The following is a 24944-nucleotide window of genomic DNA, read 5'->3' on the forward strand; positions in this document are numbered from 1 at the left end:
AGTTACGGCGCAAACCGAAAATCCAGCACTCTCCTTCACTGCTGATACTCTGACTATTCTTGTTTGTATGTGTTCATTTGCTGGCATTTCCACACTTCTTTTTACTCACTTAAAAACAAATTTGTCAATTCTGATGCTCAATTTTACCGAACTAATGGCTGTTGATGACTATAAAAACTGAATTCTTCCAAAAACCCAAATTCTACACTCATAGAAGAAAAGGTTCTATATAGAACCTTAAAAGGTTCTATCAGGCGCTACGTATTTGGAACCCCTAAAAGGTTCTATACAGAACCCTTTTTAAGGGTTCAATCAAAAGAACCCTTTAGGGTTCTTTGTAACCAGGAAAAAGGTTCTATATGGAACCTTTTAGGGGTTCATTCATTATCATTTGTTTTGTCCTTTCCAGATTAAATATTTCATATTATTGACAAACATCAAGACCCTAAAATGTAAAAGTGTAATTCACATAAAAAAGTCACCCATGAATACTGAAAAAAGCACACCCAAAGTACATAGAATCAGTAATTTATTTATATTAACAAAATAATTACTATTACTGAAAGAATGCTACTGTAATTTCAAGTATTCAAGGCTTTAAATGTACAAATCAACACTAAAACATCAACCATTTAAAAAATATCTCAAGAAATAATGAAAATAGTTTCACCTACATCTACATATTACAAAGTAAGTCCATAAAATGTAAAAATTACATTAATCTATCACTAATAAATAATGCAAATATACAGATTCATCTAAATTCCCATCAGTGTTAGAACAACATCAAGTCCCTCAAAACTACAAATCCATATTAATATAACTCACAATGGAAATATACAGATATAGAAGTACTTTCAAATCTACAAATTCATATTAATATCACTCATAAAGAATGTGAATACATAGATTAAAATTCAGATCAGCATTTCAGAACATCAAGTACTTCAAATCTACAAATTTACATTAATATCACTCATAAAGAATTGTAATTACAGATTCAAATTCAGATCAGCATTTCAGAATAACACCAATCGCCTCATATTTACAAATTTACATTAGCACTATTCATGACATATCTAAGTATTATGATAATTGATTATACATTTTGAGCACTGCGACAGACAGTTTTTTTTTTTTTTTGGCTGCTGGAGAGTTTAAACAGGTAGTGCTCAACAAAATTCATCATGTGAGTGATGTGCTTGGGGTATTCCACACTGAATACGAAATAGCAAAGAGGCACTCCATTGCCTCCATCACATCCATTTCTGCGCTCACAATGTTGACACCCTCCATATTGATGCTGGCTCTTTTTGCATGGAGGGGGTTTGAAGCTTCATGAAAAACTATAGTCGGAGTTGGCTTTACTGATTCCTGCAAGTTGGAAAAAACATAAATTATTTGTGAAATAACTTAGAATACAGTAGTCCCAAAAGTTAAAATTCCATCAAAAATGATCATTTAGTCAACCCCATTTTGCCCAAAATTTGCATGACTTTTTCTGTGGTGAAAAACAAAAGGCAGAATGATAGCCTTAGTCATGTTTAACTGCCTTTGCATACTTTCTTCCAAACAATTAGGGATGTGACTGACCATTTTTTACCACAGTGGTAAGGGCCAATTCACTGGCTAGGTTGCACACACTCAATCATGAGCACAGAAACTTCTTTTCAAGATCAATGCAATATTCATTAATAAAATAGCTTGGAGAGCATACTGAAAAACTAAAAAGCAACAATGTATCTGTTTTTGATTTAACTAAACTTGCAGCTTGATTATTGAAGAGACACTACACAAACATTATTCACACATGCAGTTTCTCACTTTCTCTCTGTTGTTAATTTAAATAAATGCAATCCGTTCAAGCTACATCATTTCTGTATCTGATTTAAAGCATGCAGAATGCTAGATCTATAGGCCTTTTGCCTCCACATCTTTCATTTAAATTGTGCAAATGTTTTTGTGAGAAACTGAGCAGCCCTTTCTCATTTTTAACATCTTTGTATTTCTCCTGATATTACAAAGCAACTGTCAATAAGAGTAAAACATTCTTTATTAGAACATTTTTCAACAAGAGCAAGATGCATTTAATGCATTTAATGCAAGATGCAAGATTTTATTTAATTTTGTTGTCACATTCACAGAGTGAATTGTGGCTGTCAATTCTTTAAAATTATGTCATCTCAAATATCTGCTCATCACAATGAATGTCATACAGTTTGGAACTCTAAAGTTCAGATAATTTTCTGAACCCCCCCCCCACCTCACGCCCCACCCCCACCAAAACAAAGACATGACATATCAAAACTTACATTGTCCAGACAGAAGAGAAACTTGCTGTTTTCTCTGAATAAAGATGGTAAGATTAGCAGTGCGGCATTTTTCTCCAAATCTGCAATATCAGTTTTACACAAAAAGCAAAAAACAAAACAGGTTATTGGTACACACTCTATTTTAGCTGTGAAGTTTGTCTCGTTTTACATTACATTCACAGTGTTTTGGAAACCCCATCAATTTGAATGTATAACAACATCTAAATAATAACATTATTATTTTGCTTATTTTTAAATTCAATTATTAATATATAAAGACTGAAATATTACTGTAATTACTTTGTCAAATAAAATATTAATATAATTTATTTTACACTTCACTTTCAAACATTAATCATTAATTAGTATGTGAGCAGAGCAGCATCCAAAATCAAAGTACTTCTGCTGAGATCCTGAAGTATGCTTACAATGGATACTTTACTACTCCATGAGACCACAGGAGAGGATTTATGAATGGCAGGGAAGCAATGCAACTGAGGTTGTAAAAAATAAAATAAAAAATTAAATACAAAATGTCTCAGTTCACATTACTTTAATCAACGATCTCTGTGTGCAAGTGTTTTTGTGTGCATGTATGTCACTGAAAAGCAGCACATTAAACTTTAATTGTAATTAAACTGACTGGAACTACCTGTGAATCAAATTATTTTAATGCACACCTTTTAGCCAATCAGAATCAAATATTCAAAAACCATGGTATAAATAGATTTATTACAGTAACCGTTCAACAAACCAAGCAACTAATGGTAGTGTTAAGGAAAAAAAGAACATACTTTTTGTGTTTGTGTCAATTTGCTGAAGTAAACTGTTCAGCACATCCCTCTGACTTCCATGTCTAGCCACATTTAAGAGCAGTCTCTAGATTAAGATGAAGGTCCTTCCCAAACTGCATCTTCACTTCATGCAGCAGCTACCAAAAAAAAAGAAAGAAAAAGAAGAAAGAAAGAAAGAAAGAAAGAAAGAAAGAAGAAAAGAAAGAAAAATTCAATAAAATAATTTTGACTGTTTTTATTCATCCAAAAAAAATTAAAATACAGTGGAAATACTAAACTCAAAGGAAACAACACTAAAAACAAATACTCAAAAGTTGTGGAACCCAAAGAAATGGGAACATGTTCTGCATGTTGCTCAAAAAACAAAGTATATTGTGTCCAGCAAAATTTTTTTTTTTTTTTTTTTACCCCAATCATTTAAAAAAAACACATTTCAGAGCTGTAACAACAATACCATGATACCGTGATATTTTTGCTTAAGGTTATCATACTGTCAAAATCTCATACCGGACCATGCCTAGTTCCAGTTAACTGTTTGGTTACTGACATTCTTCAAAATATCTTCCCTTGTGTTCAGCAGAAGAAAGAAATTCATACAGTTCTGAAACAACTTGAGGGTGAGTAAAGGATGACAGAATTTTCATTTTAAAGTGAACTATCCCTTTAAGAAACAGCTTTAGAGACAGCCGTACCCTGGCCTGCTCCCAGTTCCTTAGACACCACTTGACTTGAAAATAAAATAATCATTCATAAAGTTTGAAAAGTTTGAAGCGAATCACAACAGTGTTCACATTGGGCTGTCTACAATTATCTAGCATCTTAAAAGCATTCTGAGCCGAAGTGCGAGTAACGTTACATTTAACCACTAGCTGAGGGGCGGTTCTAGGATTTCACCTTTAGGGGGTCGATCAGTAAACAAGAGAGAATGATAAACTTTACTGAAGAAACAGCACTGGCCTGATCGTTCAGATAGCTGATTATAACTTTAGGGAGGCTGAGACGAAAAAATATGGGGGTTGAAGCGCACCTAAAAAGGGTCTAGAACCGCCCCTAAGCTGAACGCACAAGCGCTCTGTTCTGTTCTGTAGGGCTGTTCTTCATGAGCATTTGGGTGTGCGGCCAAAAACTAGCTTAGAGCACTATCTGCAGTTAAAAACTAAGCTCAGGATCAGAAAACACAAAATTCAACAGTTTGCAACAAGCACAACAAAACTTACCGATGTAAGGCAACTTGTGACACTGTCGCGGTTCAGGCTCTTTCGTGTTTTAGTGTAAATCCGCTGTAGAAACATTGACAACTTCATTACTAATGTGTTTAAAGCTTATAACAAGTAAATTACATAAAAATCGATGTATTTCTCTGACTTACCACAACAATATTTCCGTCAGACCATCAATTTAAATCAGCAGACGGGGATCAGTCTCTTCTCGACCGTTGGAATTCAAAAACGTGCACTGCACTCGCGAGACAGCGCTGCGTGAATATGCTCGCGCAAATGCAAACAAATTGTTTACTTTGTAAAATTAATGAAAATAATGAGTTTATTACTTATTTTCGTTTATGTTTGCTGTTCAACAGATAAAAAATTTAAATCCATAATGCAAAATTGTTTAGTTGCGGTACAATAATTTCACATAAATGACAAAGAATGAAATGAAAGAGCAGCAAACAAGGCTAAGACAAGACGAAAGCATATTCAGCTATAAATGGCTTAGAATGAGCCCTTATGTTTGTTTTTGTACTGAGTAATTTCTTGTTATGATGATAATAATGATGATGATGATGACGACGAAGGTCAAAATATCAATATACGATATAGCTAAATATCCAAATATAATACCATAATATCTTATTTTTTAACGATGTTTTAACTAACATTACCAAAACATTATCAAAAACTAAACAAATCGTGCCTACAGAGTGCACGCATCTAGGCTAATGTAAAGTTACATGATGAAGTCATACTAGTGTGCGTGTGCATTTTGAGTGCGTTCTTTCACTGCATTATTCAGTGTATTCAAATGCATTTATGAATGCATGTGAATGATCACAAAATTCAAGATATCGGGGTTAGAAAATGTATATATTTATATCATTTTATGTAGTTAATCAATATCACACGAAGAGTGCCATTTCAGTTTTTCTCCTCCAAAAATCAGCATGATTAAAATTAAGTTACTACAACAGTTTAATAAACAATAATTTAATTACAACTACAAAATGTTGCAGAATAATGTAATATATGAATGAATAAAAGCCTAAAGAACCTTTGTGCCAAAAGGGTTCTTTCTTGTCATTATAGAACCTTTTTAGCATAAAAGGTTCTTTGGAGTTGAGTAAAGAACCCTATGGTTCTATATAGAACCCCAATGAACCCTTTTTTCTAAGAGTGTATGTGTTCATAAAATGCGGAACGTAGGTCTGCTCATGTCTGAAAATAATATATGAAAAACAAAATAATTTTACATATAAACATTAGGCTATAGCTTATATTTCTTTAGTACATTTTAAATGAATGTAAAAACTAAAATGAATTGTAAAACTGAAAGTTATTTTTTTTAATTGTGTTCAGCATGGTGGGAACTTCGTGACGGGCCGCATGCGGCCCGCGGGCCGCGGGTTGAGAAACGCTGCGTTAGCCAATAAAGCCTTTTTTTTTAAACAATGGCACTTAAAGTTTTGAACTAAAATATTATTTCAACCATATAGCCTGTGAATAAACAAAATGCATACTTTTCAATGAAAGAACACTGAGAGTTTGCTTCTGGTGTTTGGATTTGTACTTCAATAATGAGCTCCAAGTTTAGGAATAGCCAACACGGTTTTTATTTTTTATTTCCCTCTCTCTCTCTCTCTCTCTCTCTCTCTCTCTCTCTCTCTCTCTCTCTCTTTCTTTAACTCTCCATTTAATTAACAGCATTAACTTACAATGAAATACATCTTCCTTCAGGTAGACTGAATGTTCTTTCTGTCTTGCTAAATGTTGGGCTCATGATCAGTAAGTTGTATTCGCTCAAACTGATTTAGTTAAATCAAAATTTGCGGACTTTGAAGCTGGGCGCAGTTAGCGCGAGTCACGCGCGCTGTGAAGCGGGAGCAGCTGATAGAGGACTCCGCTTGGTCTTAAAGCCTTCCGCAAACGCTACGTTCACAAATAACAATGATTTTCGTAAAATAATGATTAATTATCAATTGATAATTTGTTATTATTATGGTCTTGTGAAAACAATAATATGGGCTGCGGGAAAATAATGAATAAAAAGAGTAGTGCTGCTGTGAGTGCAGGCATGTTTCAACACAGTAACATGACAACACACCGTTCCTCACAGCCCAAAAACAGACCGAATTCAGTTCAGCGCTGGAGGGGGTTGGGGTAGTTATGTATAGCTTGTGGGGGTCGAGATAAAGGTGTGAATCTCTTGGTCTTTCATATGGACAGTGTCTTCTGAGGGTATCAAACTTGCAGAACAGGTTTAGATAGGACTAGTCATTTTGGTTTTAGGGCAACTTTGAAGAAAGGTTTTGATCCACTTCAAATGTTGACTAATGTATAGCAATATAGTTTATTAGTTATTATAACTTCAGAGGAAGTTGCCTTAACTCAATAAAATAAATAAATAAATTCTCAAACGACATCCAGACCAGTCCAGACATCAGTATGATCCGTCTATGATGTTTTATAGGCTTTTTTAGATTTGGGAAACAGAGGTACACATGCGTTACAGACATGACAAAAAAACTTTTTGGAGACATTATTATTATTATTATTATTATTATTATTTTTTAATTTTTTTTTTTTTTTTTTTAAAAGTGCCTATTTACAATGCACAAACCAGAAGCAACAATATCTGCAGAGAAGGCTTGGCCATTCTCAAAAAAAAAAAAAATCAATTTTATTACAATTTTCGTTTTTGCGTTTCAGAGGAAAAATCAGTGTTAAGGCATCTCTCCATTACAGACCATTCTGAAAGAAGAATTTATGCAAACGCGTATAAAATGCTTTAAAACTTTAACAGAGATGTCTAGAGGCTATTTAATAGGTCTGCCTCCCATGTAAGATTTTTCTAGTTACTAGTCGTTCATTTGTCATTATTCAACTAATCGCAGGATTATATTACATTTACATATATAATCCATAATGAGCCTTAATATATTTCGCGCTCAAGCACATGCATTAAGTTTGCCCCAAAGCACAGGCAGAAGTAGCCCAATAATTGTAAAAAAAGGAGACATTTTAATTATTTATTAATAAACAAATGTTTTCTTGTCGGCTGCAAGATGAAATTCACAGTGCTGCCTCTCTCCACATGAACGCGCCTTTAAATAGACATACAACCTTCACAGATTACACAATGCTTTCGTTCTGAATTGATTCGTTTAAAAGACATTTCAAGTTTTCTGTAGATATATTTCTCATGCATGTGAGACACCACAATTTTAAGTTAATTCATTATCAGGAAAAAATTCAAGTGATCTAGAGGGCGCCTCCCTGTCCTGCATGCGCATTAATAATTTTCGCACAAACACTTAAATATGAATAATTATTCACATTTTGCATATGCATTACAACGTAAATTATTTTTTACATGCAATTATCCAAAATAAAACCAAACAAGATTTGTAGTGAAGATAAAACAAATAAGAATAAATGCTGCGCATGCACTCAGCATCACTCGCGCCGAGCAAATCTTGCACGCAGACATTTTACACACCTGCATTTAAATGCGGCTGCAAGTTTTTTTTTTTTTTACTTAAATTCTATGTAAGCAAGTAACGGCGGCTCCCTTTAAAATCACTGAAGTTGTCTATTAATGAAGCTCTTTTTTATTTTTTTTTTACATCATTTGCAGTTTGGTGATTATAATGAGAGAACTTGAGTTTAATCGTGAGGACGTTTTATTAATCCGTCCATTCTTTAGAATTTCAATGATTTAGCTAAATCGTGCAGGTTTAATTTATTCGTTTCTTGTTTTAAATCAGGCCTAAATAATGGGAATGAAATTATACAGTGCCTCACGTTTTACTAAAAGAAAATAATTTATAAAACAAGCAACAATTTCTTACAGACAAATATATTTTCCCAAGAAGTTGTCTGTCAAAATAAAGGACAGTTAACGAATAACAAAAATGCATGTTGTTTTATTAAAGGAATTTTAAAATATAAATTAAAATATAGGCCTAATATATGAGAATATTTGACATTTTGCATATAAATCCATGTAGCCTAGCTCACTAAAATAGGCTACCACTTTTAATGCTCTGATGCAAAGTAAACCACAATTTCTTTTGAATAATATAACACATAATTCATATTATATAAATAATACTGCACACCTATTAAATGTGTCAAATCTAAAATATGGTGTAATACTGTGTAGCTTAGAGAAAATATAAGCACAGGCTCAGGCCCAGGCTTGACATTTATCCTGCTTGAATTCGTTCTAAGAAATGCACATAACTTCATAATTACCAAACTTTCATCTGTAAATATAAAATATTTTTAACTATAGTGTTTTTCTTTCATTTTCCCTGACTGCAGCCGTCAAATGTAACACATCAGCGAGGCAAAACTGACGTCTATTTGCGAAAATGTGCTTTGATGCGCTTGTTTGAAAACTTGTGATTAAAGCGCCACTCAGCGGTCAAAAGCTGCAAATGCACTTTGCAGACGCCGCGGCGGCGGTACGAGCGGCGGTAGAAGTGACGTTTTGGATGTCTACCTACTGTATAACAGATACATGTATGACAGTGTAACTTCATCTATGTATTCTCATTCTTAAAGATTATTTAAATAACTCTTTGAATTGGGGAAAAATGCCCAACAATTGATGATTTTTGGATAATAACGCTTATTATTTATAGTCTTTTTTCTTTCCAAGAAATGAGAGGTGTGTAAATATTAGGCTGAAGTCTGAAGGGCCTTTAGTCTTTGAGGACAGTAATAATGTTTAGCGTTCACATTTGAATCAATTCCCTGTGCCTAAATGAACCCCGAGAACAATCATACTATCATTAATAGCCTCTCTACATGTATTTACAGTTGATTTCCCAATGGTTTTATTGCGATCTCTGTAAATGCATTTAATATTGGCGTAAACTAAAAGAAATCTGCAGTGGTCGAAGGGGCTGAGGGCTGATATTATGCACTTTTAATGGCTATTATTCTTGTTGTTATTGTCATTTTGGCCCTGCATTTTTTCCAGTGAGAAAGGCGGAGAACAAATGTATTTAAACTCTATTAAAGCACATGTATTTGGCCGCCGTGTGTTTAATGTTGTAGCGAGTTTATGCCGTGAGGTGGGTCACGTCGATATTTAGCCCTCTTAGCATCTTCTGATAACTTCTAATAACCCTTTATGTTTCTATGAATCTTAGTCTTACGAGGAAAGGATACTCTGAATAACACTGTCAAATTAAAACGGGAGGATTGTGTTGAATGTGTTTCAGTTGCACAGATTTTATTGTGCCACGAAGGACCAGGGCATCCTGCTGAAGCAGGGAGAGGAGAGGTCCAATTATTGTTGTTGTTGTTATGATTTTGTTTTGTTTTTCTTATTTGGGAGTAATCTGGGAGAGGACATAATTGTGCCCTGGAACATAATTACACTCATGAAGATGTACAACCCTAAATTAACATGGAAACTGAAGAAACGTGAGATTAATGTGCAGTAGATTCAGTTTCTTCAGATGCAGTAAGAAGCTAATATGAATAGAAAATTCAGAAACCAGGTGAGGCTATTTGCCAGACTTATCATTTTGCAAGGTTTTCGTTGGTTTGTTTTCCTTTATTTTTTGAGTTTTTCCATGAAAATTGAATTTCATTAATTTTTTTTTTTTTTTTTTGAATGAGGTGTTTGTGGTTAATTGTTAACTATGATGTGATTATTAAACATTAAATAAAATAAAGTGTTTAAAACATTCTTTAGATGTTGTGTTTGGTCTTTATACTGTATATTAAAGAAAAGTTCCTTGTCCCCAAGTATTTATGATTCACCCAAAAAAAAAAAAAAAGTTTACTTTTGTTTATTGTTTTATATTGTAATATATGTTATAAATGTATAATGTTAGATTTCTCTAATATTTTCAGAACAATCTCAAAAACTGCACAGGTGTGACTTAAAATGTGTTTTTGTTTTTTTTTTTTTTAATTACTCAAGGCATTATTTTTGAAAAATACTTTGTTCAGCCAAAAAAAAAAAAAAAACTATAGAAAAGGTAAGATTAAAAGGCAAGTCCTTTTATATTTATTTCACTGCAGTACTTGTCTTTTTGCGATGCTAGTTATTTTCCATCACGAGATGACGTGACGTCAGATACGTAAACTTTCCCGCCATCTCCGCGAGACTATTAAAGTCGAAGGCGGGAACTTTCTTCTCAGTCGTTGATGGATTTTCTCCTCAGATTATTTAACGATTATTTTCGACGATATATACTCAAGGTACAAAGTTTGTGTTGATATCCAGTTCAACCAATTAAATAGATGACATTTTTAAAGGTATGTAAAGAATTTTTACTCCTTATGCTTTTTTTTTCCCTCTTAAACTGACGTGATTATTAAAAAGCTTATTTACGTGTTATTATTGCTAACTGCGCTATGAATGCGGTGACAAACCCAAAGTGATTTATTGCGTATCTGTATTAAACCAAATATATGTATTGATACGTTATTCTCACTGAGGAAACGCTTAAAAGTCATAATGAGCCACAGCGAAACTCATTTGGATCCATCATCAACAGTGGACACAAAGTTAAGGGACGTACGAAATTAATATTGGACGATGATTTTAAAACTGGTCATCAAGTCGTGAAAAATTTTACAGTTATGTGATATTTTGTCAGGTGCAAAAGAGCGCCAAGTTTTTCCTCCATGATGTCCGATTCAAAAAACTATCGAGCGGTTCTTTTAAATGAGTCTTTTGAACGATTCTGAGTCAGAGTTACTTAGTAAGTGAATCACTGAATCGTATGTCTGTTCGTAGGACAACTTGTAATTAAACATACATATTATTAAACGGTTTTTTTTTTTTTTCCCCTGTTGTAAATTAACAGTAGAAAATTATGTTTTCCAGAAAGTATGGTTATTTTTAAGATTTTAGGATCTTAAGCATATGAGGTCAAATTATAAGGGACACAATTCACGGAACAGAACCTATAATGTTACCTTTTTTTTCAAACAAAAACACTTTTGAGTGGCTCAGATATAATGAGAATAAAATATAATGAGAATAAACAGTGACAACATCAGTGGTGACAGATGTCTTGAATGAAGAGGCAGAGTGGAATAGGGTAAGTATTTCTTAGAATTTGTCCTAATTTTATGAACCATACATCAGCCACGTAATGTATTGTAATCGATTATGGAAAAAGTGTTTGCATAGTAAAATATGCTATACTTAAAATATATGAAACACACAACCTTTGTAGAGCTTACCCTTAGTACCATTTGACGTATTTAATCACAGACTTAATAAATTTCCAACATGTTTGTTTTCCATCAAACTCTTAATGCACACTTTTGAACTTCGGATGCATGGTGAGATTGAATGATAAAGCAGAAATGGAAAAGAAAGCCACAGACACAAATATTCAGAATTGCAATTTTTTTCTTTATTTTTCATTGCTTCATCAGAACCAGTACATGAATGTGGTTTCACAGCAAACAAGCTTTATATTGGAGGATTACTCTTCATCATGCCCTTTCTGTAATAAGAGAGCAAAAAGAACGTAAGTATCATGGTAAGCTATGCTGTACTATATCAGAATTTTTAATTGGACAATAAAAAATTACCTTGGATCCTGAATCACGGCTCTTGGCTCTCAGCTTGTTGACCTGAGATTCAGCAATATCAGCTCTCTCTTCTGCTTCATCCAGCTCGTGCTGAATCTTACGGAACTTGCCCAGATTGGAATTGGCCTGTTCCTCCTGAAAAACACAATTACAAAAACATATGGTGAAGAATAATACAGAGACAGCGACGCTTCAATATCTGAGGGACATTATTTACTTACAGCCTCCTCAGCAGCTCTCTTGTAGGACTTGACCTTCAGCTGCAGTTTGTCCACCAGGTCCTGAAGACGTGCCAGATTCTTACGGTCCTCCTCAGTCTGCAAACAGGAGTACAAAGTGACTTCATTGTCATCTATATGGTATAAATAATACAAAAATACATTCATTTATATATCAGAGAAACTGACCTGGTAGGTGAGCTCCTTGATGCGTCTCTCATATTTACGAACTCCTTTCACAGACTCGCTCGCCTTTCTCTGTTCCAGCTCCACCTCATTTTCCAGCTCCCTCACCTACCCAAACCGAAAATGATCTTAACTTCATCAACTCTGAGGCTCTGAACCCAAATATTCACGATTAACACTAATCGTCTTTAGTATGAAAATATATGAAAAGATAATGCATTATAAAGACCTGAGTTTGATTAACTAACCCTGGCTTCCAGTTTCTGGACCTGCTTCTTGCCTCCCTTCATGGCGATCTGCTCAGCTTCATCCAGACGGTGCTGCAGGTCCTTGATGGTTTGCTCCATGTTCTTCTTCATGCGCTCCAGATGAGCGCTGGTGTCCTGCTCCTTCTTCAGCTCCTCTGCCATCATGGCAGCATCAGTGATGGCCTTCTTGGCTTTTTCCTCAGCATTCCTGCACTCCTGCACTGCCTCCTCAACCTCAGTCTGAAGCTGAGTATTATCTCCCTCCAGCTTCTTCTTCTGATTCAGCAGACTGGTGTTCTAAACATAGACGATATTGACATTCATATAGTCTCTAGATGATATTGTGAGGGTTTTACTTTAGTACAGAGGTGTCATACCTGGGAATGCAGGAGCTGGACTCTCTCGCTGACATCCAGCAGTTCCTGCTCAGCCAGTTTCCTTCCTCTCTCAGTCTGTTCCACCAGGGATCTCAGCTCATCCAGTTCTGCCTGCAGCAGATTGTTGCGTCTCTCCACAATAGCGATGTTCTCTTTGAGATCATCATTACTGCGCAGAGCGTCATCCAGCTGCAGTTGGGAATCCTGTGAAGTACAAGATGTACAAATGAAAAGACTGCAGAACTATGTCAGATTTGACATCAGATCTGAGTTGAAGATTCATCATACTTTAAGATGTCCATGAAGACCCTTGAGTTGCTTCTGGGCTTCTGATGCCTGTCTGTTAGCCTGGCTGAGCTGAATCTCCATCTCATTGAGGTCTCCCTCCATCTTCTTCTTCAGTCTGAGAGCTTCATTCCTGCTGCGAGTCTCTGATTCCAGTGAGCTCTGAAGGGTATCAACCATTCTCTGCTGGTTCCTCTTGGACTGCTCCATCTCTTCATCTTTCTCAGTAAGTTTACGTTCAATATCAGCCTTTACTTGATTGAACTCCAGTTGAGCTCTCAAGATCTTTCCTTCCTCATGTTCAAGTGAGCCCTGTCAATGTGAAGGAAATATTTCCTTTGTACAAAGAAGTCCTCTGTCCAAATCAGCCTTACGTGAACAAAAAAGAAAGGATAGGGTTACCTCAGCTTCCTCCAAGGCTGTCTGGATCTCTGCTTTTTCCTGCTCCAGCTGCTTTCTAATTTTCTCCAACTCATGGATGCTTTTTCCTGACTCTCCAAGTTGCTCAGTGAGGTCAGAGATTTCCTCTGTCAGACAGAAAATAACTGTTAAGCCAAAGTATGCTGAAGATAACATCTGTTAATTCTGCAGGTAACCAAAATATAGTTACCTTGGAGGTTCTTGTTCTCTCTCTTCATGATCTCAAGATGATCCAGGACCTCTTCATAGGAGTTCTTCAGTTTGAAGAGTTCAGTGCTCAGAGATCTAGACTCTTTTTGGACACTTTCTAGTTCACTCTGAGACTCCTCATACTTCTGCTTCCACTCAGCCAAAACCTAATTAGGCATTTAATTAGGTGCTTAGTCAATAACTAATAAAGTTACCAAAGTAATTAATATTAATATCTTGAAATCTTAATTTGTTTGTATTACCTTGTCAAAGTTCCTTTGCTTCTTGTCTAGAGCCGCAGCAGCAGCATTGGATCTCTCCACATCCACCATGAGATCTTCAATCTCATTCTGCAGCCTGTGCTTGGTCTTCTCCAGAGAGGAGCATTTAGCATTGACTGCTTCCACAGCTTCTTCTGCATCTTGCAGACGCTGAGCCAGTTTTTTCCTGATTGTGTCAGCAAGGAGGTTTATAAGAATTGATTAGAAATAATAATAAAAAATTACCATCTGTAAACCAAATAGTATATTTCCCTCTACTTACTTAGCATCTTCCAGCTCCTCAGTTCTCTGGATGGCATCAGTTTCATACTTGGTTCTCCACTGAGCCACCTCAGAGTTTGCCTTGGACAGACTACGCTGCAGCTCAGCTTTGGCTTCCTGCTCCTCCTCATACTGCTCCCTCAGAAGATCAGAGTCGTGACGAGCAGATTGAACTGCATGAGCCAGGGCATTCTTAGCCTAAAGAAAAATAGTGAGTTTCTTGAATGTGATGTCCTACTGTGTAACAAAGATGGTTCAGCTTGTGGAAAAACATTATGGATTGCAAAACAAACCTTGATTTCTTCCTCTAGCTGTCTCTTGAGGTCTTCAATCTGTTGAGTGTAGGACTGCTTGCCTCTGGTCAACTGAGACACCAGGGAGTCTTTCTCCTCTAGCTGTCTGGACAGTTCACCTGAAATGGCAAAATAGTTTGTAGTTATTATCAACTTTTTAAACTGAAAGTTGTAAAAAATTCTGTTTTTTTTGTGATCTTACCATTCTCAGTTTGCAGCTTGGCTTTTTGCATGGTGAAGTCATTGATTGTGCGCTGACCTTCCTCAGCCTTGGTTCTGTACTCACTCATCTGGTCTTCCAGAGTTCTGCACATTTTCTCCAGGTTGCTCTAATTACATATATTGAAAAAGTGAGTTATATTGATTTTACATTGTGGTCTCGGGTAATCTGTCTTATTTGTTGCCACTTACCTTTGACTTGACAATCTGCTCCATGTTGGATACCACATCATCAAGCTCTAACTTCAGTTCACTCTTCTCTTTCTCCAGCTTCTGCTTCACTCTCTGAAGGTTGTCAATCTGCTCTCCCAGATCAGCCACACTGTCCGAATGTTTCTTCCTCAGTGTAGCAGCGGTGGCCTCATGTTGCAGAGTGGCTTCTTCAAGGTCTCTGCGCAGCTTCTGGAACTCAGCTTCACGTTTCTTGTTCATCTCAATCTGGGCAGCAGTGGCTCCACCAGCCTCCTCCAGCCTCTCACTGATCTCCTCCAGTTCTCTGGACAGATCTGCTCTCTGTTTCTCAACTTTGGCACGAGCGGCTCTCTCAGCCTCCAGTTCTTCCTCAAGCTCTTCAATACGAGCCTAGAAATTGGGGGGAAAGAAGGTTTAATAGGAATCATAATACATTTAAATGGTTCTTTTTATATGATTCATCCGTGTTTGGTTTTGAACATACCTGCAACTCCTTCAGTTTCTTCTGGAGCTGGGCACCAAGGGCTTGTTCATCCTCAATTTTGCTATTGAGCTGGCTAGTTTCAAAGTCCTTCCTTTAAGGTGTTATCAAAAATAGATGAGAAATTTTATTCTATATAATTTTTTTTTCTAAAATGTATCTTAATTGTTTGACATGTTCTTACTTCTTCAGCTTCTCCTCCAGTTGCTGTTTATCATTTTCCAAGTCCATAATGCTCTCCTGAGTCAATTTTAAATCACCCTCCAGCTTTCTCTTTGCCCTCTCAAGATCCATACGCAACTTCTTTTCTTGCTCCAAGGATCCCTCAAGTTATTATAATATAAAATATTATTAATTTACATTGTTTTGTAAAACATGTCACACATCATACATATTTAAGATGTTTAGAGTAGTTTTTATTGTACTCACATCATCCACTTGTTGCTCCAGCTTGGCTTTGGCTTTGGTGAGAGTGTTGACTTTGTCTTCCTCACTCTGGAGGTCATCCAGCGTTTGCTGATGGGCCTCCTGCAGAGCTTTCTTCTCCTTTGTCAGCTTAGCAATGATCTCATCAAGTGCAGACATTTCCTCTGTGAGATTTTTAACCTAAGCAAAAGGGCATTAGATCAGTAAACACTCAAAGAATGTGTAATGCTGAAAAAACTGCAGGAGGTATAACAGCTAACCTTGTTCTCAGTGGCATGTTTCTCTTTCTCCACTTTGGCCAGAGTGAGCTCAAGATCATCAATGTCCTTCTTGAGCTCAGAACATTCATCCTCCAGCTTCCGTTTCTTTGCAACCAACTCAGCATTCATTTCCTCTTCATCCTCCAGTCTCTCAGTCAGCTCTTTGGCTTTGGCTTCAAGCTGGATCTTGCTCTTGATAAGACCCTCACATCTCTCCTCAGCATCGCAAAGATTATCTTGCTCCTATCAGAGCAAGGAGAAAAAAAAAGATAATTTCTAGACAATTGAGTTTTTTTTTTTTTTTTTTTTGGGGGGGGGGTGGTTCGTGAAAAATGAAAAGACATTTTTCCATGTTGACTTACAGACTGCATTGCAAGCTGGAGGTCATTCTTCTCTTGGAGAAGAGAAACCATCTTTTCCTCAAGTTCCTTTTTGCGGGCTTCAGATTTTGCATAAGCCTCTTTCAGCTTGGTGAATTCTTCCTTCATGTTGGCCATCTCTTTCTCAGTTTCGGCAGATTTCAACAGAGGCTTGATCTTGAAGTAGAGCTTCATCCAGGGCCAATTCTTGACACCCATGAAGGCACGTACGTTCCACTGGATCACCAACAAAGAATCTCTGCAAAGTAATTCAGTGTATATTAACGTAGAAAAAGTGATGGATATCTTCTTCAATATAATAAGACATTACAATTATACTAACCTGCGCTCAACAATTTTCTGGAACTCAATTCTTGAGAGAATACCGCGAGCTCTTGCTTGAATACCAGTAATGATGAGAGCAAGACGGTCATCTCTCAACTCTTCAAGGGTACCCAGGAGACCAGCCTTGAAGAACACCTTTACAAAATATACGTCGATATTTATTTGTTTTTTCTTTACACTTTCTGCATTATGATAATTTGAATTGGCTATTTGAAGAGAAATTTTGTTAGAATGTTTTATACCTTAGTATGTCCTAACTTGTACTGGCTGTGATCAATGTCCAGTGAGCCGAGCAGTTTCTCAGCAGCTTTCTTGTTGTCAATGAACTGACCCTCGGGGATAGCAGATGGATTCAGAATACGGTATCTAACAAGAGGTACAAAAGTAACAAAGTTTTACCCCCTGTGCATTAAAATGTTTATTTCAGTCTTTATTTTAGTGTCTCTTTCAGATTTTTCACCTCTGCTTGAAATCTCCATACAGGATCCTGTTGGGGAAGCCCTTTCTGCAGATTCTGATGCCCTCCAGCACACCGTTACAGCGCAGCTGGTGCATGACCAGAGGATTCTCCATCACCCCAGGAGTCTTAGTCTCATTGGGAATCAGGCAACGCACAAAGTGAGGGTGAGTTGACCTCAAGTTGGTCATCAGCTTGTTCAAGTTCTCCTGTGATTGAAAAACAAACCATAACATTGTAAGGTATGCAGTTTTGAACTTTTTGTTTTGATCATTTGTTTTAATAATCCTTACCCTATGAAGGGCTGACACAGTCTGGAAAGACGAGCCCTTCTTTTTGCCACCTCCTTTACCTCCCTTGGCATCTTGGGCTGAAACCAGCAGAAAATGTAAAATGAAAGTGTTTTAGCATGTCACATTACAGTTCAAACCCAGAAAAAAAAGTATACTGAATACGCTTTACTGAAGGTCAGTACACACTTGAGTCAGCCCCAGAATATCCAGCAAACAGGAACGACAGCAGCTTCACAGTAGACTTTTGGAAGAGTCCAACAACCGTCTCATTGAGAGGGTCCTTGTTCTTCACCAGCCAGTTTGAAATGTTGTAGTCAACAATGCCAGCGTAGTGAACCAGGGAGAAATGCGCCTCTGGTTTACCCTTGACAATCCTGGGCTTCTGGAAAGTAGGATTCTTACCCAAGTGGTTGTCATAAAGCTTAGCTTTGAATGTTGCATCACTGGCTTTGGGGAACATGCACTCCTCTTCAAGGATGGACATGATACCCATGGGCTACAGAGAACAAAATATAATGGAAAAAAAATATAGTGTAAATAATATGAAAAAGCAAGAACACACAAAACAAATGTTTTAATTATAATTAATATTTCTGCACATAAACCCACCTTCTCAATTAGCTCAATACAAGCCGCTAAGTCCATGCCAAAGTCAATGAACTCCCACTCAATACCCTCCTTCTTGTATTCCTCTTGCTCCAGCACAAACATGTGATGGTTGAAGAACTGCTGCAACTTCTCATTAGTGAAGTTGATGCACAGCTGCTCAAACGTGTTGAACTGCAGGTGGAATATATTGTATAATCACAATGACAAAGTAGAAAAAACTGAAGGGCTTAAATAATAGTAATCAGTAGATGTAATCTTACATCAAAGATCTCAAATCCAGCAATGTCCAGCACACCAATGAAGTACTGACGAGGCTGTTTGGTGTCCAGGGATTGGTTGATTCTCACAACCATCCACAAGAACATCTTCTCGTACACTGACTTTGCCAGAGCACCAATAGAGTAGTACACCTGAAAGGAGTGGAAGAACATTAAAATATAGCTTTTTTTGTTGTTGTTGTAATGTGATTCCCAATCCCTACATTTTACATTATTTTTACATTAGTTTCTTCACCTGTTGGACACTCTGTCCCTTAGTGACCCACTCATTTCCTACTTTGACTCTCGGGTGGCACAAACCCTTGATGAGATCAGCAGAGTTCAGGCCCATCAGATATGCGACTTTGTCAGCATCTTGTAAAAAAAAAAAAAAAAAATAGTTTTTTTTTTTTTTCTCAAATTTAGAACCGTTTATCAAAAAGTCACCAGTAGCAGTGTGGTAATGATTGTACAACATCACTTACCTTCAGTCCCATCAGCCTCTGCCTGTTCCTCTCGCTGCTTCTGCTTGAACTTCATGTTGCCGTAGTGCATGACGGCACCGGTCAGCTTGTAGATGCCTGCCTTTTCTTCTGCAGTGAAGCCCAGCACATCAAACGCTTCCTGCCATTCGAAAGCATCATGAGAAAGCAATAATATAAGTCTACTTTTATTATCCTTTTTGTGGCACTTCACAACGGTTCTAATTTCTGTATATTTTGTTTGATATGGAGATATGTTACTAACATCAGTGGCAATCAGTTCTTCAGCATCATCAATGGACGCCACTTGTGTCTCTCCTTGGGAGATGTAGGCGTAGTCATAGGGGTTGTTGGTGATGAGCAGCATCTCTAAGGAGAAATGGGAACATAGATCAGAAAATACTCTTCTTATGAGAAACAGTAATGTAATATATGTGACTGGTAATTTTACCCAGCAGTTCTGGTTTCTTCTGAGACAGGATCTGGTAGAAGATGTGGTAGTCTCTCTCAGCCTTGAGCTGATAAGTGACACGAGACTTCTCCAGCAGATCTAAATTAGGAAAATTCACAAAATGATTTCTGCGTCAAATATATTTGTATATACTATAGTTTTACAATCATACCTGTATTAATATAAAGAATACTCACAAGTTTCAATATCCGCAGAAGCCAATTTTCCACTTACACCAAAGTGAATTCGGATGAATTTACCCTGTTCGGTTCGAAAAATAAATAATTAATAATCACATATACATATTATTTAGCAAGTTTAGCACCAATGCTTTCTCTACTATGAAGAAGGACTTACGAATCGGGAGGAGTTGTCGTTTCTGATGGTCTTGGCATTGCCAAAGGCCTCCAGGGCAGGGTTAGCTTGGATGATTTGATCCTCCAGAGTACCCTAGAAACAAACCATTTCGTTTTTAAAATCTTCAAATGAACAAAATAATATTTTAAAATGAATAAATAATCATAGTTTTATTTTTGTGGCTATATTCACCTTCTTCTCAGAAGCTGCATCTTTTTTCCCAGATACAGCAGCAATGCTGGCAAAGTACTGGATGACTCTTTTGGTGTTCACAGTCTTTCCAGCACCGGATTCTCCACTGTGGATTAAAACAGTAGACGTTTTTATAATTTAAACACATTTAATCTCACAAAAAAGTGAGGCTGAAATGACTTACGTGATCAGGACAGACTGGTTCTCTCTGTCTGTTGGGTGAAATACATAAAGAAAAAAGTTTTATTTATAATATTTTAGAGTATAAATTTGTTCAGTTGAATAAATGTGAAATGCATTTCTAACCTGACAGCATGTACTGGTAGGCGTTGTCAGAGATGGAGAAGATGTGAGGAGGAGCTTCAGTCCTCTTCTTCCCTCTGTAGGCTTTGACCACAGAGGCATCGTACACCGGCAGCCACTTGTAGGGGTTGACAGTGACACAGAACAGCCCTGAATAGGTCTGTAATGTGGCAGATGAATCCGTTCAGTACAATTATACAAGCAAATAATTGCAGTAGATTCATTTAGACTTTCATTCATCACTCACGTAGATCATCCAGGCTGCGTAACGCTCTTTGAGGTTAAACAGCACAGCGGGCTCGTGCAGGAAGGTGAACATCGCCATGTCCTCAATTTTATCAAACTTTGGCGGGTTCTGAGGGTGAACATCGGCCTCCTTGAAAGTCAGAGTCTGTTGAAACAGAAATTATAACTTCACACGAGTCTTTCAATTTGATTATTAAAGTGTCCTCACAGCTGCACCTTAAAAAAACAATATTTTCCTCTAAGTAATCCATACTGAAACTTAAAATGTGTACATTTTCTGAAGAAATTGAGTGGTGCCAGACTTAGCAAATTTAACTATTGTAAGATCCTGATAAACAAAGTGTCCTTACCTTTCCAGATTCAGTGTCAACAGTGACTTTGTCACCATCTCTACTGGTGATCGAGGCTTTGATGTACTCAACCTCAGGATCAGGCACAAAGCATTCTTTCTTCATGTCGAAGGGGCGAGTCTGGGCCTCCAGACGTTCCTTGTCTGACTTACGCAGGAAGGAAGCAGCAGGCCCAAACTCTGCCATGACGGCGTCAGACATTCTGAAACCTAGAAGCAAACAGCCTTATAAATATAACGTCCTTTTTATAACAACACGTAACTGGCGTCACAGGTGCAGAAGTGATAAACAAATGCATTTCAGTACCGTAGATAAATTTTTTTAGGAGATGCAAAACGTCTCACCTCGTGTTTGTCAAACTCTGTACACTATAACTGCAGAGCTGGTGTTTCTCTAAGGACGAAACCAAAAAAAAACTGTGATTCTGATCATTAACCCAGTATTAGAATGGTTATATCTTTTTGTGTCAGTTCTGGAAGCAGTGATTGTGAGGTCCAGGAGATTTTTCTTGGTCTTTCTGCTTGGAGGCTCTCACCTTGGGTTGTCCTGTGTGTTGTGTCCCTCCAGAGTTGATGCTACCTTTTTATAGCGGGTCACTGATCCCAAAATGGTGGTACCCATGGATGCCCCACCCAGGTCCCGCTAAATAAACCTTTGAATGATTGGATGGCATAGGATGTTCACCGGCGGTTGACATATATGGTGTGATGTAACAATAGGCTTCAAGGAGGAAGGACAAAAGAACACACATGTTGCTTTAAAGATTCTTCAACACCATCCTAATCAGGAACTCCTTTTACGACGTTGTCTCAGGTCAAAAAGGACAACAGTAGTCTATTTTGGATCCCTTCCTCATACAGCAGGACACCTCTTGACATCTGAGCAATGTGAACCTGTCATGGTATGTTACGAGAATTGTCATTGTCTTGCTCAGCCTCTCCATTGTTATTTTTTTCTCTCTTAAAGATATGCCTTGCAAAGAGCTAACATGATGCATCCAATTAATATTAAAGCTTAATGCACTAGCAGAGATTTTTAAAATTTGTTCAAGAGGACACCAGTGACTACTTAAAGAATTAATTAGCCTATTTAAGCTGTTAATCAATTCCATTTATCTAAAGTAACACTGTCAGCTCAGGACTAATCACCGTTTTTGTGAGATATCATGTTGTTCTTTTGCACAAATTGTAGACGTTCCAATATGTCATTGTTTGAGACAGTCATATTAGCTAAGTGGAGAGAAAATAATTGAAGTGTGTCTATAGATGGAAGTGATGGAAATCCAACAGCTGGTCAGCATAGGCCTACTGCTCCATTGTCATAGCTTGTGCCACTGGACCTCAGGCTCTTGCACTTGTTGACGTCCTATTGTTTTTCCTCTATCCTTGAGGACAAAGATAACCGTACTGCATTTTTCTCAGCTTCTTTACAGTCACTGCTGAGGGTCTGAGACAGCTGTAGATGGGGGCCTCTGTAGTGTGAGAGGCTCCAGCAGCTGCTCTTTGTGCTGCAAATGCTGTGGTGTGAATTGTTGCAAGTAGCGCATCTTTTATTAGGAACCGTGGGATCTTTTAACATAAGGATTAGGATGAACACGTGATCCTTTTACCAACATCATTATCAAAGTATTGTTGTTGGAACATGCATGCTTACGAATTATATTCAATTCTGTTATTTAAGTCAGTTGTCATGGACCTTGAATATCACATTCATAGCACCCTACTTTGGTGTTCACTGGATCCAGTTGTCAGTCTTGGCTTTGAAGGTCACAGCATTGTTCACACTATTTTTTAATTTTAGTATCCTCAGGTATCTGATTGTGACTTGCAAACCCACTATAGATGGAAGAGTTTCAGTGTTCTCTCATTTGCAATTTAGATTTTTAAAAAAATAAAAATAAAGCGTATAAAAAGATGAAGAACTTATACTATATATACATATTAAAAAAGTGCATGATTTGAGGGGAAAATATTTGATAAAAAAATTGTTAACATTACTAACTAAAATTATAAAAATTACTAAATAAAAATGAAATGACATGTTGTAATATTACTATTGTAAATATGTAATATTTAATTGTCAACAGGGCTTAAAGTTCTCCAGCACCGTGTCGGATTTCTGGCATGCAGCGGTTGTCTGCGGAAAAAAATAATCAGAAATTAAAAAAAATAATAAAAAATCTTGTTGATTAATATTACTTTCAAGTCCATAAATTCGTCTACCAGTGGTATGAGAGGATCAGCTTTCACTATCAACCAAACTAACATTACTAGCCAATCATAATCTTTTGCTCTTATAAACAGGAGACGCGCATAATATGCTGCGTTTCAACTGAAATTACCCGGAACAATTGTACCAGGAAGGAACTATTTTGCCCCCAGACCTGTTGTTTTCTGCATTTCCACCGCAGTCTAAAGTTCTGTGAAGATTAGGCAAATAGTCTGGTGACGGAGGTCTGCGCACATTTCTCAATACAAAGTACGCAAATTTCAGACTTGCATCCCCGGTAGTTTCGGACTTAGGAGTGTGATCTCCTGAGGACGGGACGACGCAAGTCCGGTAATTCTGCAAACAGCAGCGTAAGTTACTTGATAACGTCAGTCAGCTCGCCTTGGCTACTGCAATTTTCCTCATTGTATATTTACAATAAAATGAAATAAAACAAAAAATAACACAAACTCATAAATTTTATTAAGTTCAGGGAAATGTGTATATATACAGCCATTACAATGAAACGAAATATTATATAAATTGCCTCTTTTTATTTTCATTTTAACATATAGATAAACTGAATACAGACGAAAGATTACCTGTTAGATTTACCCAAAAGAAATTATATTTTATGTTTAACCACTAAAGAGACATCAGAGCCAGCGGAAAATGTCAGAAGGACTAGCCGAGTTGAGACTGCTCTCGGCGGATACATGAACACTGAGCTCCCGCTGATCGTGTGGAGCTGATCGTCTCCGAAATCGGCGAAACACATTTTTAAATAGGCGCTGTCTTTATAAATAAACCACAGATTTGAATTTTAAACAACTACATTCTCGCCTGAAATACTTTTAAAATTACATTTCATGACATAATAACAGTAATATTTTGAAAATGATCCGAATAAGTGGTGGTTGAAATCACAATGCTTCGTGAACTCAACCGGCCTCATGTTTAGCGCCCAAGTCACGCCCCCGAAAGTTCTCACGAGCAGGGACTTTCTGAAGGGCATTTTTCTACCCGGAACTTTATTTAGATCCTGGTTCCTGCGGTGGAAACACACCGAGTACCAGCCCAAAGTCCCTAGTTCCTGGGTAAAGTTCCAGCGTTGGAATAATATAGCGTCGGGCTATAGTATCCAATTGCAGAGTCGCAGCCCTGATGAATGGAGAAGCGCGACAAAAAGCTGTGAGGAGCAATGGTCAAATATGTCCATCTAGCGCATATTTACATAGAAAAGCTAGTTATAAATCAGCGGAGCTTTGAAAACAGCTCAGAGTAATCACGTCATCTCCATAAGTACGATGTGATTGCCAGAACAAATTTACTGGGATTTTTGAAAAGGTCCTGTTCACACATGATCTCCTAATGGTAACTTACCGGTATTTTACCAGTAAAGACTGTATGTGTGAAAGGGGCTAAACTGTTCCTCTGTATATGCTGTGAATTTGAATTAACATTCATCTGGAAAAACAGTGTGCATTATCTCACTAGATTAAATCGTTTATAAACATTTGCCAACACAGGAGAATTCCCCAACCTGTGTCTAAATATGGAATTTATTGTACATCGCGATTTCAAAATAAAAGTTTCTGCATGTGGCCAAATATTAAAATTGAATGGATTTAAACATCATTTAATCTCGCTGTAAAGGGAATCGTCACCAGGCCGTTGGCGCCCTCTGCAGGTATAATGGACTTAAGTTGGTTAGTTCGTATTATTTATAGGCATATTACATTATGTATTTTTACAGTGTTGTTCAATACAATCATGTAATTTCTTGGTTTTGATATTTTATTTG

At 37.0% G+C, this 24944-nt stretch overlaps 1 protein-coding gene and 1 long non-coding RNA gene across 2 annotated transcripts; both read right to left on the reverse strand.

Annotated features, from left to right (window-relative positions):
• Nucleotides 1-292: 292 nt before the first annotated feature.
• Nucleotides 293-4857, reverse strand: LOC109078855. Its single transcript, XR_006153516.1, has 5 exons — nucleotides 4476-4857; nucleotides 4324-4386; nucleotides 3107-3243; nucleotides 2313-2392; nucleotides 293-1374 (listed from the first exon to the last, which is right to left on the reverse strand). It is a non-coding gene; the product is annotated as an uncharacterized LOC109078855 (long non-coding RNA).
• Nucleotides 4858-11692: 6835 nt separating this feature from the next.
• On the reverse strand, nucleotides 11693-21574 carry LOC109050082 (myosin-6-like). The gene is made up of 39 exons (XM_042714839.1): nucleotides 21468-21574; nucleotides 21277-21325; nucleotides 20933-21141; nucleotides 20584-20727; nucleotides 20340-20496; nucleotides 20218-20245; nucleotides 20034-20139; nucleotides 19842-19934; nucleotides 19682-19745; nucleotides 19485-19583; nucleotides 19299-19402; nucleotides 19037-19175; nucleotides 18808-18926; nucleotides 18555-18704; nucleotides 18295-18465; nucleotides 17872-18181; nucleotides 17686-17762; nucleotides 17396-17601; nucleotides 17178-17301; nucleotides 16934-17070; nucleotides 16594-16849; nucleotides 16232-16474; nucleotides 15975-16151; nucleotides 15730-15875; nucleotides 15549-15639; nucleotides 15065-15454; nucleotides 14856-14982; nucleotides 14654-14772; nucleotides 14362-14558; nucleotides 14082-14265; nucleotides 13820-13985; nucleotides 13612-13736; nucleotides 13213-13521; nucleotides 12925-13128; nucleotides 12548-12844; nucleotides 12303-12407; nucleotides 12117-12212; nucleotides 11896-12030; nucleotides 11693-11807 (listed from the first exon to the last, which is right to left on the reverse strand). Exons 3-39 carry the CDS (start codon nucleotides 21131-21133, stop codon nucleotides 11787-11789), a joined length of 5817 nt encoding a protein of 1938 aa, XP_042570773.1. The 5' UTR covers nucleotides 21134-21141; nucleotides 21277-21325; nucleotides 21468-21574; the 3' UTR covers nucleotides 11693-11786.
• Between the last annotated feature and the right edge of the window lie 3370 nt (nucleotides 21575-24944).

This window comes from Cyprinus carpio, chromosome A24 (assembly GCF_018340385.1).
Source record: "Cyprinus carpio isolate SPL01 chromosome A24, ASM1834038v1, whole genome shotgun sequence".
In the NCBI taxonomy this organism is placed as follows: Eukaryota; Metazoa; Chordata; class Actinopteri; order Cypriniformes; family Cyprinidae; genus Cyprinus; species Cyprinus carpio.